The sequence below is a fragment of the Engystomops pustulosus genome, chromosome 2, assembly GCF_040894005.1.
Source record: "Engystomops pustulosus chromosome 2, aEngPut4.maternal, whole genome shotgun sequence".
Lineage (NCBI taxonomy): Eukaryota > Metazoa > Chordata > Amphibia > Anura > Leptodactylidae > Engystomops > Engystomops pustulosus.
In genome coordinates, this window is record NC_092412.1 from 69482673 (window position 1) to 69496636 (window position 13964).

Consider the following 13964-nt stretch of genomic DNA (forward strand, 5'->3'; position numbering starts at 1 on the left):
GTACTGTGACATCACTGTGTGTAGTATCCCTGTCCTGTGACATCACTGTGTGGATTATGCCTGTACTGTGACATTACTGTGTGGATTCTCCCTGAAATGTGACATCCCTGTGTGGATTCTCCATGTACCGTGAGATCAGTGGGGGCTCCACTCTATATTTTCCTTTTGCATGTGCTCTCATGGTGACTGGTTACACTTCTGTGCTGCGCACTTTATTGAATGAGTTCATAGTCATTACAGCTCTGCTATATAAACGTTCATACAAAACCACGTACATTACATACACAATTCTGCTGCGTGATACGCCGGGTACCGAAGCTTTTATACACATTCACAAGCTCCTCCCATCCACGTGACCGGTCACATGGTCATGACGTCTTCACAGGTCCTGTGGCTGAGTAGGATCTGCAGGGAGAAGTTGAGTGCAGCAGGTGGGTGCAGGTTGCGGGTGACTGGCCGGTGCGGGCATATATCCCTGTGCGGTCTGATAACATGTCCCGGGAGAAGCGGCCGCCTGCACCGCTCTTCAGTCACGTGGCGGCGGCTCCCCTGCCCGGAGATGTACATAGAGCTCACTACCTGCCCATACTTGGGGCTTCTGCTTGGTTCTCTGTGCTGCCCCCTATGGGCGGGTGTAGGTGTTACATTATTGGCCATCGGTGACGGTTATATTCTATTAGCTCCGCATGCCCCCATATCCCTAGTGGTCACATGACCTGTGTGTGGGGCCCCTGTATGGGCTAAGAGGCAATGGCCCAGCACTGGGGGCTCTGAGAGCATGTGGGGTGCTGCTTCCCCAATGACCAACTACTAATGGAATGGGTTTTGTTATGTTTATGGGGTTGGCATTCCCTGGGTATAGCGTCCTTTCTTTCATAGTTCTTAATATAGAATACCAACAAAAGCCAACAAACGCCATGTGTGAAAAAATTAAGAAAATCAAAATGGCCATTATAAATATAAAAAATATAAAGGTGTGGAGAACAATTCAAAGGAAATCTACCAGCACAATCCATCATGATAAACTAGGGACACTTACTCATAGATCCAGACACTGTGACTGTGGTAATCTGCTTATATTAGTTACCTATGGCCTCCTTCTAAAAACAACTTAATCAAATTATCCTAATGAGCCTGAAGGGCCCCGGGTTGTTATCAGAGCCCCTCCGTGCTATAGCTTCATAAGCTGTTACAGTGTGCTAGGAACGTCCCCCGCCCCCCCCCCCCCATTATGTGCTGCACTGAGGCTACATCAGGTAGAGGGAGGGGGAAGTGCTGAGGCAGCAGAGGGGGGAGACAGTGTAAGAGCTTGTGAAGCTGCAGTATGAAGGAGTTCTGGTGACACCCCAAGTTCCCTTCTGGCTCATTAGCATAATTGATCAGCTGATTTTAGAGAAAGGAGGCCATGGATAACAAATATAGTAGGGACACATCATAGTAGGGAGAAAGCTGTCGCAGAAACAGGGCATTTACTCAGGCTTCATTGTCTGTATATGACTTACCTAACCCTTGTATCCTTTATGTTACAGTACATAGATACATCATCACATCAAATCATCTGACATTTCATACAATATCTCAGGTTGGATTTTATTTTCAGATATTGAATAATACAATTGACTTGTGAAAACTAGTTTAGTATATAACATTTCTTGTTTTGTAGGTTCCACCAATGGCTCTAAAGCAGATTTCCAGCAACACGTGCTTTGAAGGTTTCCAGAAGGTGTTTGAGCATGACAGGTACATAAGGATGGGTCACGGCCACTGTATCGGATCCTGCTGAAGTCACCATTGGAAAATTAGCAAATTTTTAAACCAGGATTTTGTGTTAAAGGGGTCTCCCATCTGGACATTTACATTTAATTGAATTCATTTGCCAAATGTAAACATTTCTTCAATTGGATGTTATTAAAAAAAAGTTCCCATGTGAAGATAATTTCTCATAAATGTTGTCATTCTGTCCCTTAGAAATGAGATGGCTTCCTTGGATACAACCACCTCACATTTTGGTAGCAGTGGCCAGACATGCGCTATTGAGCCCTGCCTGACCTCCTGGATTCAGCAATCATTACCACAGGACGGCTGTGGGACCTGCAGTAACTCCTGGACATGTCGTATACAAAATCCTTTTGTTTCACTCCAGCAGAGGTGGCCGTATCCGAGGACACAGTCTTGTTTCTAGGGGACAACATGACTACATTTATGAGAAATTATCTTCACACAGGAACATTTTTTTTTAATAACATCCAATTGAAGAAATGTTTACATATGACAAATTAATTCAATTAAATGTAAATGCCCAGATGGGAATACCCCTTTAAACATGTTTTTGAAAGCTTTATATCCTCCACTAGGATAAATAATAGAAAGATACCATTGAGGTATTATGTGCAGCGTTCACCACTTTTCAATATTAGTATAAAAGATAACACCATCATTACATCATTATCTCCTCCTCCTCCCTGTACAATGACCTCTATATAGATAACACTGATCCATCATTACATCACTACTGACAATAGATGATGTCACAGCTTATCCCCTCCCCCTCCATGTACAATGACCTCTATATAGATAACACTGATCCATCATTACATCACTACTGACAATAGATGATGTCACAGCTTATCCCCTCCTCCCTGTACAATGACCTCTATATAGATAACACCGACCCATCATTACATCACTACTGACAATAGATGATGTCACAGCTTATCTCCTCCCCCTCCCTGTACAATGACCTCTATATAGATAACACTGACCCATCATTACATCACTACTGACAATAGATGATGTCACAGCTTATCTCCTCCCCCTCCCTGCACAATGACCTCAGAACCATCAGAAAATAAAGTCTGATTAGAAAAAAAAGTAATACATTTTGCTATTTATCAAATAGTCAAAAATAAAATTGATGATGAATTGTCTTTAAATGAAATCTACCATCAAGATAAAAGGAAATCTACCAGTACCTATAATGAAAAATAGACTGAAAATACTTACCTCCGCTCCTCTTCTTCTTGATCCCAGTGGTGTCCTTCTCTAAGCTTGACAAGCCAGGATCGCTGAAAACAAAGAAACTTTTATAGTTGGCAGCACGGAGCGTGGGGGCAAGATGTCTGGTGCTTCAGGCTGCTAATTATACATGCTCTCGCCACTTCCTTCTTGAGGTGTGAATTCATGCCTCCTGCATGATAGATGCCCCCCTCTCCTATGTTGGTGAGGGAGGTGACGTCCTGCAGGAGAGGCGGATATCTTGTTCCCATGCTGCTAATTCTAAGTTTCCTTTTTATGTGATCCTAGCGTGTCAAGATGAAGAAGAGCAGAGGTAAATACTCTATATTTCGCAGATTTCCTTTAAGCATTATAAACCAGGCACTCGTAGATCCAGGCACGGTGACTCTGGTAATCTTCTTATAGTTGTTATCCTACTATAGTTGTTATCCTCCATCTTTCTTACATCAACTTTTAAAATTATTCTAATGAACCTGAAGGGCTCCGGGGAGGAGTTACCAGAGCCCCTCTGTGCTGCTGCTTCACAAGCTGTTACACTGTATCATTCTCCTCCCGCTTCCTCATCCCCCCCCCCCCCTCTGCTAATGTAGTCTCATGGCAGCAGAAGTAGTTTTGGCACACAATAGGGGTTCTGGTAATGCACTCCAGAGCCCTTCAGGTTCATTTGCATAATTATAAAAGTTGATTATGAAAGGAAAAAGGAAAATAATAAGATTACCACATTCGCACTGCCTGGGTCTATAGGTAAGTGTTCCTGGTTTATCATGCTTGATTTTAATGGTAGATTTCCTTCAAGTTATCTAAATAGTGAATGTCATCTGGCACTCGGATCAATAGTTACCATTCCTGTAAGTGGTAGACAGAATCTGAAGGCAGTTGCACAGCTTGTTTGTTTACCTTTGTTTACCAGTGAATCTGTTTCACTCACTGATTGACTGTACAGAGTAACACTCTTAAAGGGAACCTGTCACCATAAGCCACCATTATGAACCGCACACAATACCTTAGAGACAGGGATACAGCATTCCAATGGTTCTCTTAAAGGTTTCTGTACAATTCCGCTGTGCCATAAAAACATCTTTTAATCTTCCTCAATTGATTCCTGTATCCAGTCACAGAGCTGCAGAGAGCTCTCAGATCCAGTCAAGCTCTCCCCGCCTCCTCTCTGCTGTCTAGCCCCATCACAATGTCGGTGCATTCGCAGTGCACCTGTGTCTTTGAAGCCTCCTCATCCCCAGCTACCTCCTCAGGCACAGCGGTAATGTGTGTTCACTTTGCGGTGCCGCAAAGATTAGAATCACGGTGGTCATAGTATTGAGGGGTACAGGGTCCGATGTACCTGAGGAGGTAGCTGAGGAAGGGCAGTACAACTTCAAAGATACTGGCGCACTTTGCATGCGCCGCCATAGGGAATGGGCAGGTAGTGACATGGAGAGTGGGGTGGGGCACTTAGGTGGCTAAATGACAGAGAGGAGGCGGGGAGAGCTTGACTGGATCTGAGAGCTCGCCCTGCCTCCCTGACTGATTACAGGAATCAACTGAGGAGGAATAAAAGATGTTTTTGCGGCACAGCAGAGAATCCTACAGAAACCTCAAGAGAATTATTGGAATGCCTATGTCCCTGTCTCTAAGGTATTGTGTGAGGTTTATAATGGTGGTTTATGGTGACAGGTTCCCTTTAACTTGTAATACCCAATAAATGTAGCCTTATCCAAATCCTATACACATACTGCAGATAAAAATCAGCAGTGATAGTCTGCAGCAACCCTCTTCAGCCTCTGCCCCTATGAGGTGAAAGGATCAGAGAGCAATGTGAAAGACTTATTACACTAACTTGCCTTGTGACTTGGCCTGATGAAGGTGCTAATCTGGACCTATGGCCTATGCCAGTGGTGGCTATCCTATGGCACGGGTGCCAGGGGTGGCACTCAGACCATCGCCCCAGGACAGAGTTTGCCAAATATGACCAAATCCACCAAATCTTCCTGCAGTCCCAGGCAACTTAAGAGATGCTGCTCTCAGTGCTATTTTAAAGCTGTTTGGAACGGTATAAAAAGTGAGAAGGTGTTGACAGAACTTTAATCTCTTTGGAGGTCCTCCTGCTGGACCCACCATTCTTCCTCTACCGAGAGACCCTGGAGAGAAGCTACAAGTCTGAGTCCGAATTTGCCCTCCTTCTTTCAACTGTATTGGTTGCCTCAGGGGGCCAATACATAAAGATGTGGAAGAACAGTAGCAAAAAGTTACTGCTTAAAAGGCCATGTTGGCACTTCACGGGAAAATAAGTGGATTTTGGTTGTAGTTTGGGCACGCTGTCTCCAAAAGTTTCGCCATCACTGGCCTAGGCTTTAGTAAGAAGCTAAAACAATCACTTCTTGACTCATTGGAGCAAATTTATCTTTGTAGCCACTTTAGTTTTCTCATGGTCTCAAGCCTCAACTAGGGCAAATTAAGCATTTTTTGTGACCTTTGCCACCCCACTCTTATCACTTTCGGCTACCTGTGCCAGATTTATCAGCTGCATCCAGCTATGGTAGACAGAAGTGTGACTTTTCAAAATGTTTAACCACAAATTCACTCCAGTCCCTCCGGGTGAAGGAAATGCTTAATCCGTTGTAGAAAAATGTGCAACTTTTTACCTAAAAGTCTCAAATCCCATTGCATTAACAACTCATATGTCACATCAAGCTGTCTAAGCCACTATCTGTCTATGACATTCTAATAAAACTGTTGCAATATTCCTCCCACCACTATTGTTCTCTAGATCTGGATTGTGTCTTGTGCAGGTCTGTTACCTGAGGTCACACTCCTTACCATAGTGTCTGTGCTGCTGTACAGCAGGGAAGGGGGTGCTGCTTATATTCGTACGATGCTTTCAGTCCTGTCCTCTGCACGGTCGAGTGTCTCTGGCCTGCACGTTTCAATAGTGTTAATCCTTATCGCAATCCTAATATACTGGTATATAGGGATGTAGCTATAAGGCAATATGCTGTCTCTTTATACGGCATATCATTAATAAAATTAATTAAATTTGCCAAACTGTGTAAAATAATTTGTGCTAATTCCCAGCACTTTGCTGTGGACATTAGTCGTCTCTCTTACTACTACAGTATTCGGCACAGAATTTGTCACCTGCTTTCTAGTATGTGATGTTCTTTGCCGCTGTTTTTGTACTTATATTGTAAATATTCTCTTGGATTTTTTTCTACTGAACAATGACAATCCTCTCTTGTCAATTCACATTACATTATGAGCAACTATCCGGGGCTAATGCCTGTATTTATAGCTGAAAGCAGCACAAGTGAATGGACTCCACAATAGTAAAGGCTTGCTATTATATGTAAGTGAGGGTTGGTGCCCGTTCTACTGCTGGATGTATTGCCTTTTGGTTTCCTTTATACTAAGCAGTGAATTGCTTTGTATTTTCTTCATTTAATGCCCTTAGCTTTGAATAGATACGTTGTGATAAAAGAGCCCCTATAATTTGGAGTAGTGCGTTGTATACATCAGCAGTGGTGGGCATGAGTCACCCCGCTTTACCGTTACAGAGCCCACACACAGCAGTCCTCTGATATGTCATTAGAAGCTTTTTACCTCCATCTTATGTCTAGATTTTCATCCAGTGAATGAGGCTAATAACTGATGTTCAGTCTGTGACGTAACTGAGCAGCTATCTGTTTGGACACAAGCAATTTCTTTTCCATTTTATGTATTTCAACAAAATATAAAAAAATTACCTGTAAATATAGCTTGTCGGAGGTCATCTCTTTCTACAGAAGTGTATAATTTTTCATTTAAGAGGAGCTCTCGGTTTGCCTGATGGAGAACCAGTGTAATACGTGCACATATTCTGTTATCTTACCTTATTTTCTTTATGGCTCATTGGTCTTTCATAAAATGAGTCTACTTGCTGTTTTGACTATACAAAGCTGTCGGCAGTGTAAGGTATTGTCCCTGGCGATCTGTATTATCATTGTGTGTGTTGTTAGTAGGAGCTGGACTGTGAAAAATGCATTTATATTCTGGCATTGTAGCTGAAATTTGGAGCAATTTGGTGCACTTGTATGTGAGATCTCTTCACTGAACTGCTGCACAGCCCATCTCTTCTATGATTATTGTAGAAGTTAGAAGCCTCATGAACACAGTCGTGTGCTGAAGCTGGACGCAAATGGCAAAGTTTACAGCCCTTTTTGACACAATGGAGATGGGAGACTGGTTGCGGCATCACTGCGCCTTGACCATTACATAATGGAGGTCAATGCAGATGTATATCGGGGGGCAGGGGGTGGCTAGCTTTATAATGGGTGGAGGCTGTGACCAATGCATTTCTCACCCTAGGCTTATACTCCAGTCAATAGGTTTTCCCAGTTTTTTGTTAGGGGCCTTGGCTTATATTTGGGTTGGTTTATACTTAAGTATATACAGTATATTTCCTATACCTATACTCCATATAATGAATATTGATGAAATTATTTTGATCTGTGTCTTCATTACGGCTTTCCTTATATATTTTTGTGTGAAATATTTTTGCTTGTTTTCTATATATAATTATATTGTCATTCCTCCAGTGACAAATCACTGTAGAGAGATGATCTGTCCTGCTCATTAATATGAAGCTATTATCTGAGACTCTGATGCTCCGGCAGGGACACTTACCTGGAATCTTCACTGCTGGAGGACCTTGTGTTCTGTGATATTCCTAGTCATTACAAGATGAATAACTGTGTAGATCCGCTCTTCTGAAATTACATTGATAAATAACTTCATGGTAAAAATTTTTATTGCCCATAAAACAGAATAGAATGAGTATACTTTTTAATGTCTGTTTATTGTAGGTTTTTTTTCTCACTTTTAATCCACTTTTATTACATTTTTCTAGTGCGGAGTTGAAATGTAAGATGAAATTTGGAATATATCTGCCACCTAAAGCTGAAAGTGGGAAGTGTCCCGTGCTCTACTGGCTATCAGGTGGGTAGAACTATATAGCCTGCAGACCCTTCTGATCCAGCCTCAGCAATGGTGGGTAATGTGAGCTTGTGCAGGGTTGCACGATGTATCGAAACATTGGTACTTGTTCAATACTGCGAATCCTTTGAATAGATGTGTCGAGTCGGGGAATCGGAATCCTTTGTATTGATGTGTAGGGCAGAAGCAGAGCAGGGACCTCAACAACAGTGAATTATCCTGAACTGTCCATATATAGTGTTTCTACATCTTCAAGGGCTTCCCCTCATACAAGGTCTCTAAACTATTTCAAATATTTATTTGCCACCCACTCTCTACCATGTCATAGAGATACAAAACCTCTATCCACTAGACCAGTGATGGCGAACCTTTTAGAGGCCGAGTGCCCAAACTACAACAAAGACCCACTTATTTATCGCAAAGTGCCAACACAGAAATTTAATTTGTGATTTATACTCCCTTCTGTGTCACATCTTTCATTGATACCAGCACCATGAGGACACCAATAAAGCAGAAAATAGTCCCAGGTAGCGCTGTCACTTTAATATATATAAAATACCTCTGTGCACAGCAAGTCCTGGGCTGTCTGGGACTGCAGGAAGATACCTGGAGTCATCTCTGGTGATGGTGAGTGCCCACAGAAAGGGCTCTGAGTGCCACCTCTGGCACCAGTGCCATAGGTTCGCCATCACTGAACTAGACAATGGACTTGTTTAGGTTTTCTTCTCACTGAAGTTGCACTGTGATAAACGCACTGGTATATGCAGATGTATCTTCTCAGAAATCTCTCTATATATCACTGCATTATCCCTTTTTAAAAAAAAACAAAAAACAAAATAGTTAAATTTTATTAATAAAAAGACAAAATAAATTATACATTTTATATTAACATTACCAGGACAACTTTCACAATACATATAAAAAACGAAAGCTCTCCTCGCATAGTGCCGTTTGTTCGTTACTGAACGCTTGTGATTCATTGGAAACGCATATGCGATTTGGCTGAGCCCCACCCCCAGATGTTTGCATTGCGTTCTTAAACGCAATGTAAGCGCCCCATGTGACTGCACCCCGAACACTTAATTCAGATTCTTGAAAGTATCGTTTTGCTATCAAGTATCATGATATTCTGGGTATCGTATCGCACTCCTAATTCTGATGCTACCCTAAGCCTGAGTGAGAGCTGCCAAACTGAGGAGGTGTAACTGTTTCTGGGGGAGTTGGTCCACTTTTCACACTTTTGTACTATCATGTACCCAGAGGTACTGTAGAACTGAAGTGATTCTCCCCTTGCAGCCTATCACCTCAGGCAAAAAGTGACTCTTCAAACTCATTTGTATATGAGCTCTTTTATAGGAGTAAATGTAGTGTATATAAGCTGAGTTTTTTAAAAAGCCCCACTCTGCTTATACTCGGGTTTATAAAATAAAAATGACTACTCGCTTCCGCACTTGCCCCCGGTTTCCTCTTCCCAGCAGTGCGGGCAGAGGTGCGTTTATGCTCTCTTCATGCACACGCACACTGTGATTCGGCGTGCCATCAGCAGGCAGAGCCGCATTATAGTATGTGCAGGCAGAGCATAGACGTACTGCTGTCCACACTGCCGGGAAGGCGAAAGATGTGGGAAGAAGATGATGCTGGCGGTGAGTGCCGGAGGGGAGTACCAAGTTTATTTTTAAATCATAAAGGGGGGCTCTGCTGGGCATATTATTGATGAGGGGATGCTGCTGCTGGACAGTTTATTGATTGGGGGGGGGGCTCCTGTGGGCATTTTGTTAAAGAGTAGCTGCTGCATTTCCCATCCTAGGCTTGAGTTTTCCCATTATTTTGTGGCAAAATTAGGTGTCTCGGCTTATACTCTAGTATATACGTAGTATATATGTAGGTTTTAACATAAGAGGTGATTCTAGAAAGGACATTTCATACCCTACCTAAAGGGGGTAGTAGTTGGTGACGGTGTCCCTGTAAAATGAAGCCTAAATGTGAGACATCAGCCTGTGGCTTGGGTTTGGTTTTACAGCTCAGCGCCATAGTTTGGTGTAGCTCTACACCTCTCACCTATGGCCTGTATTGTAAAGTTGGTTTTTCAGGATTTGCGAGATCACTGGATTGGTTACTGTTAAACAGCAATCCAACTTGAGACTTATTTAGTAACTGTATAATGTATTATAAGGTGAATGTTTAACTCTTCTCCTGTGAGGTATCCTCATGTATGTGTTTTGGTTTCTGTAGGGCTGACTTGCACAGAGCAAAACTTTATCACCAAGGCGGCATATCACCAGGCTGCCTCTGAGCTTGGCATCATTGTAGTGGCACCCGACACCAGTCCTCGTAAGTCATCACTTCACTACACGGTAGCTGCTGTTCATACTATTTCAGTTAAGAGCCATAAAGATCACAAACGTAATGAATGATTTTACTCATCTATGACATGTTATGTATTGTCTGTGCCAAATAGGTTGAAATGGAGCTAAAGAATAGACAGGGCATGGTGGAAAATCCCCAAAACACTACTAAGTCCCAGGAGACTCTTTTAATTGTTCTTTCATTTAAAGGAAACCTACCACTTAGAATGGCAGGGGTAAGCTGTAAGTACCGAGCACCAGCTCAGGGTGAGCTGGTGCCGGTACTTACTTTCGTTAGTGTTATAAACCGCGGTATCGCGGTTTTAACACTTTTTAAACTTTAGAGCAGAGGAGGCTTCAGCGCTGCGTGTGCGCGATCGTGCGCACGCCTACATAGGAAATAACGGAGATGTTGCGCGCGCACGGTCGCGCGCAGCGCCGAAGCCCCTTCTGCTCTAAAGTTTAAAAAGTGTTAAAACCGCGATACTGCGGTTTTGACACTAACGAAAGTAAGTACCGGCACCAGCTCACCCTGAGCTGGTGCTCGGTACTTACAGCTTACACCTACCATTCTAAATGGTAGGTTTCCTTTAATCCCATAAACCCAGGTTAACTATTTCACTGTAGAGATCCATCTGTTACAGTGCCCATCATTATGGGTGACGTATAGGGGGTACATATGCCACCCACAGGACTACTAACATTATTCATCCTCCTTATCTTAGGTGGCTGCAATATAGATGGCGAGGAGGAAAGCTGGGACTTTGGCACTGGAGCTGGCTTCTATGTCAATGCCACTGAGGACCCCTGGAAGACCAACTACAGAATGTACTCTTACATTGTGGAGGAGGTAACCTATTCCTTAAGGAATGAAGAGAGGTTTTGGTTGAGATATGCTTAAAGTGGTTAAAAATACCTTTACATAATACAGATGCCTTTTTTTATGTTTTCCAGTTACCTCAGCTCATCAATGGAAATTTCTCTACCGATCCAGACAGGATTTCGATTTTTGGACACTCTATGGGTGGTCATGGTGCCTTAATCTGTGCACTGAAAAACCCTGGGAAGTATAAGGTAATGTTGAAGTAAATCTACCATCAAAATCTATCATGATAACCCAGGGACACTTACTCATAGGTCCAGCACTGTGACTGTGGTAATCTTCTTATGAGAACCCCAGTGTGCTGTAGCTTCCCACTGTGCTAGAGGCGCTTCCCCCCCCCGCCCATTGTGTGTGATGACAGCATGCATCGGGAGGGTGAAGTGCCGGGGGGGGGGGGGGACTCTGGTAATGCTACAGCCCTTCTGCTTTATTACCATAATTTTAAAAGTTTATATTTGTTATTCATGGCCTCCTTCCTTCTAAAATCAGAACATTACCAGAGTCACAGTGCCTGGATCTATGAGTGAGTCTTTCTGGTTCCCACGGAAAGCTGGGATTGGCAGATAGTAAAATGTGTGTGTATACTGACCACAGGACACAATACCCCCGTGTATACATAGCTGACCGTTACTGCCCACACGTTCCTGTTCATGTTTGATGACTCAGTCCTCTTGTTTACATCTCCTGCTGATCGGTGAACGTCTTGTGTTCTGATTGTCAGCAATTAAGTAAAGGGCAGCGACGCTGAAGAAAACATATTCCATAAAGTTCAAGTACAGCGATAATTAGTGAGAAGTGTCAGCTCTTAAGAAAACTTCAAGTACCCCTGTTGGCTCATTCTCCGTGTTTTTTTTTTTTTTTTTTTTTTTTGTAAAGGCATCATGATTTCAAAGCGTTTTTGGTTGTGTTTTTGATTTGTAACCTTCGTTTTCTTAGTCCTAAAGCAAAGCCTATTGGAAAAAGACTACAAAAATATCTAGAAAAAAACTGAATATTATACTGTAAGAAGTAGGTTTCATTAGTTCAGATTACAATGTATTGCGATCCCCTACTTAAGAACACTCGACTTACATACGACCCCTAGTTACAAACGGACCACTGGATATTGGTAATTTATTGTACTTTAGTCCTAGGCTACAATAAACAGCTATAACAGGTATCACAGGTGTCTGTAATGAAGATTTATTGTTAATCCTGGTTCTTTTGACAATCCTACATTTATAAAATCCAATTGTCACAGAGACCAAAAAAGTTCTGGCTGGGATTACAATGATAAAATATACAGTTCCGACTTACATACAAATTCAACTTAAGAACAAACCTACAGACCCTATCTTGTATGTAACACGGGGACTGCCTGTATTCATATTTTTAGGAAAATGACATGTAACATCCTCTCTTTTCTGTGATTTCAGAGCGTTTCAGCCTTTGCACCTATTTGCAATCCCATTCAGTGTCCCTGGGGTCAGAAAGCATTTGGTGGATACCTGGGGTCAGACACGGGTAAATGGGAGGTATGTCGGTGTCTTTGTATGCCCAGTACATGCTCAGGATGAATGTCACACAGCGCACCTCTTCTTTCCATTTGCAGCTTACTATTTCCTTAATCTGTCTTTTATTTTTGTAAGGCATATGATGCGACTCATCTGGTGAAGACATACTCAGGCTCACAGCTAGACATCCTAATTGACCAGGGGAAAGATGACCAGTTCCTCTCTGCGGGGCAGCTCTTGCCTGATAATTTTATCGCAGCATGCACTGAAAGGAAAATTCCTGTAGTATTTAGACTACAAGAGGTAAGGCTCAAGAGCAAATGCTATCCAAATGCCATCGCTATCCTTGTGTCATTTCTTATTGATTAAAGTTAAACCTCCGCTGTCTCAGTAGACTTCAATACAGAATACTTATTCTTTCTTTCCAGGGATATGACCACAGCTACTTCTTCATCACCACTTTTGTAAATGACCACATCCGACACCACGCAAAGTATCTGAATGCTTAAGCAAATGATGGGGAGAAGGCTGCTGCACAACAGCACAACCAATGCTGTGCACGATTGGTTTAATATTTGTTCAAACAAAGTAAAATTAAGAAAGTGAAACTCTGGGCAAAAAATGCGAGTATTTGGCTTTTACATGCAGTTTAGGCTCCTACCTCTTTCCATAGCACTTATCCAGTAAGGAGGTCCTCTGCATTCTCCCAGTTATTTAGATATGTCAACCATTGCTGAGCTCATGGTAAATGCAGGCTGTGCCAGAGCCCTCCTGGAAGCCAGTGGTGGTTCCTCTCATTAGTAGAGGTAGATGTCTAATCTTTTTGCTCAAAGTGTCACATTTAGTTTAAGAATGAAGCTGATGATCACAACCGTACAATTCCCAGAATGGTCCCTCAGTCAGTGTCATATAAGTAGACATGCACTTTTCCTTTTCTAAATCCTTAAAATTTGGGGATTTTGATTGAAACGCTGCCTTTGTATTTGAACACCTAATAAAACAAATCCCAAATCTCTGGATGTTGTGCTGTTTTATTTCAGTGTATCCCTTACACATCACACTTCTAATTTCAATCACGCAAATGCCTGCTCTGATACTGGATCTTCTGTTTTGTCTCCATGCCCCCAAATTTTTTTATTTTAATTCATATCTCTCCTTTAAACGTACTATGGCAATTTGGGACACTAAATCACTCACATGTCCTTATGGACCGGTGACTCGGTGTCCCAAATCGCGCTTTATGATTTTTGAACTGTGCACCAA

General features: G+C 42.4%; 1 protein-coding gene across 4 annotated transcripts; it reads left to right on the plus strand.

Annotated features, from left to right (window-relative positions):
- The first annotated feature begins 305 nt into the window (after positions 1-305).
- Positions 306-13716, plus strand: ESD (esterase D). 4 transcript variants are annotated; one of them, XM_072135220.1, is made up of 10 exons: positions 306-431; positions 1530-1582; positions 1664-1740; positions 7895-7983; positions 10213-10311; positions 11051-11175; positions 11280-11399; positions 12624-12722; positions 12837-13004; positions 13130-13716. In XM_072135220.1, exons 1-10 carry the CDS (start codon positions 365-367, stop codon positions 13208-13210), a joined length of 978 nt encoding a protein of 325 aa, XP_071991321.1. In that variant the 5' UTR covers positions 306-364; the 3' UTR covers positions 13211-13716. The 4 variants fall into 4 exon arrangements, with proteins under 4 accessions (XP_071991321.1, XP_071991323.1, XP_071991322.1 ...); XM_072135221.1 differs by lacking the exon at positions 306-431 and adding an exon at positions 538-561; XM_072135219.1 differs by lacking the exon at positions 306-431 and adding an exon at positions 611-634.
- Positions 13717-13964: the final 248 nt, after the last annotated feature.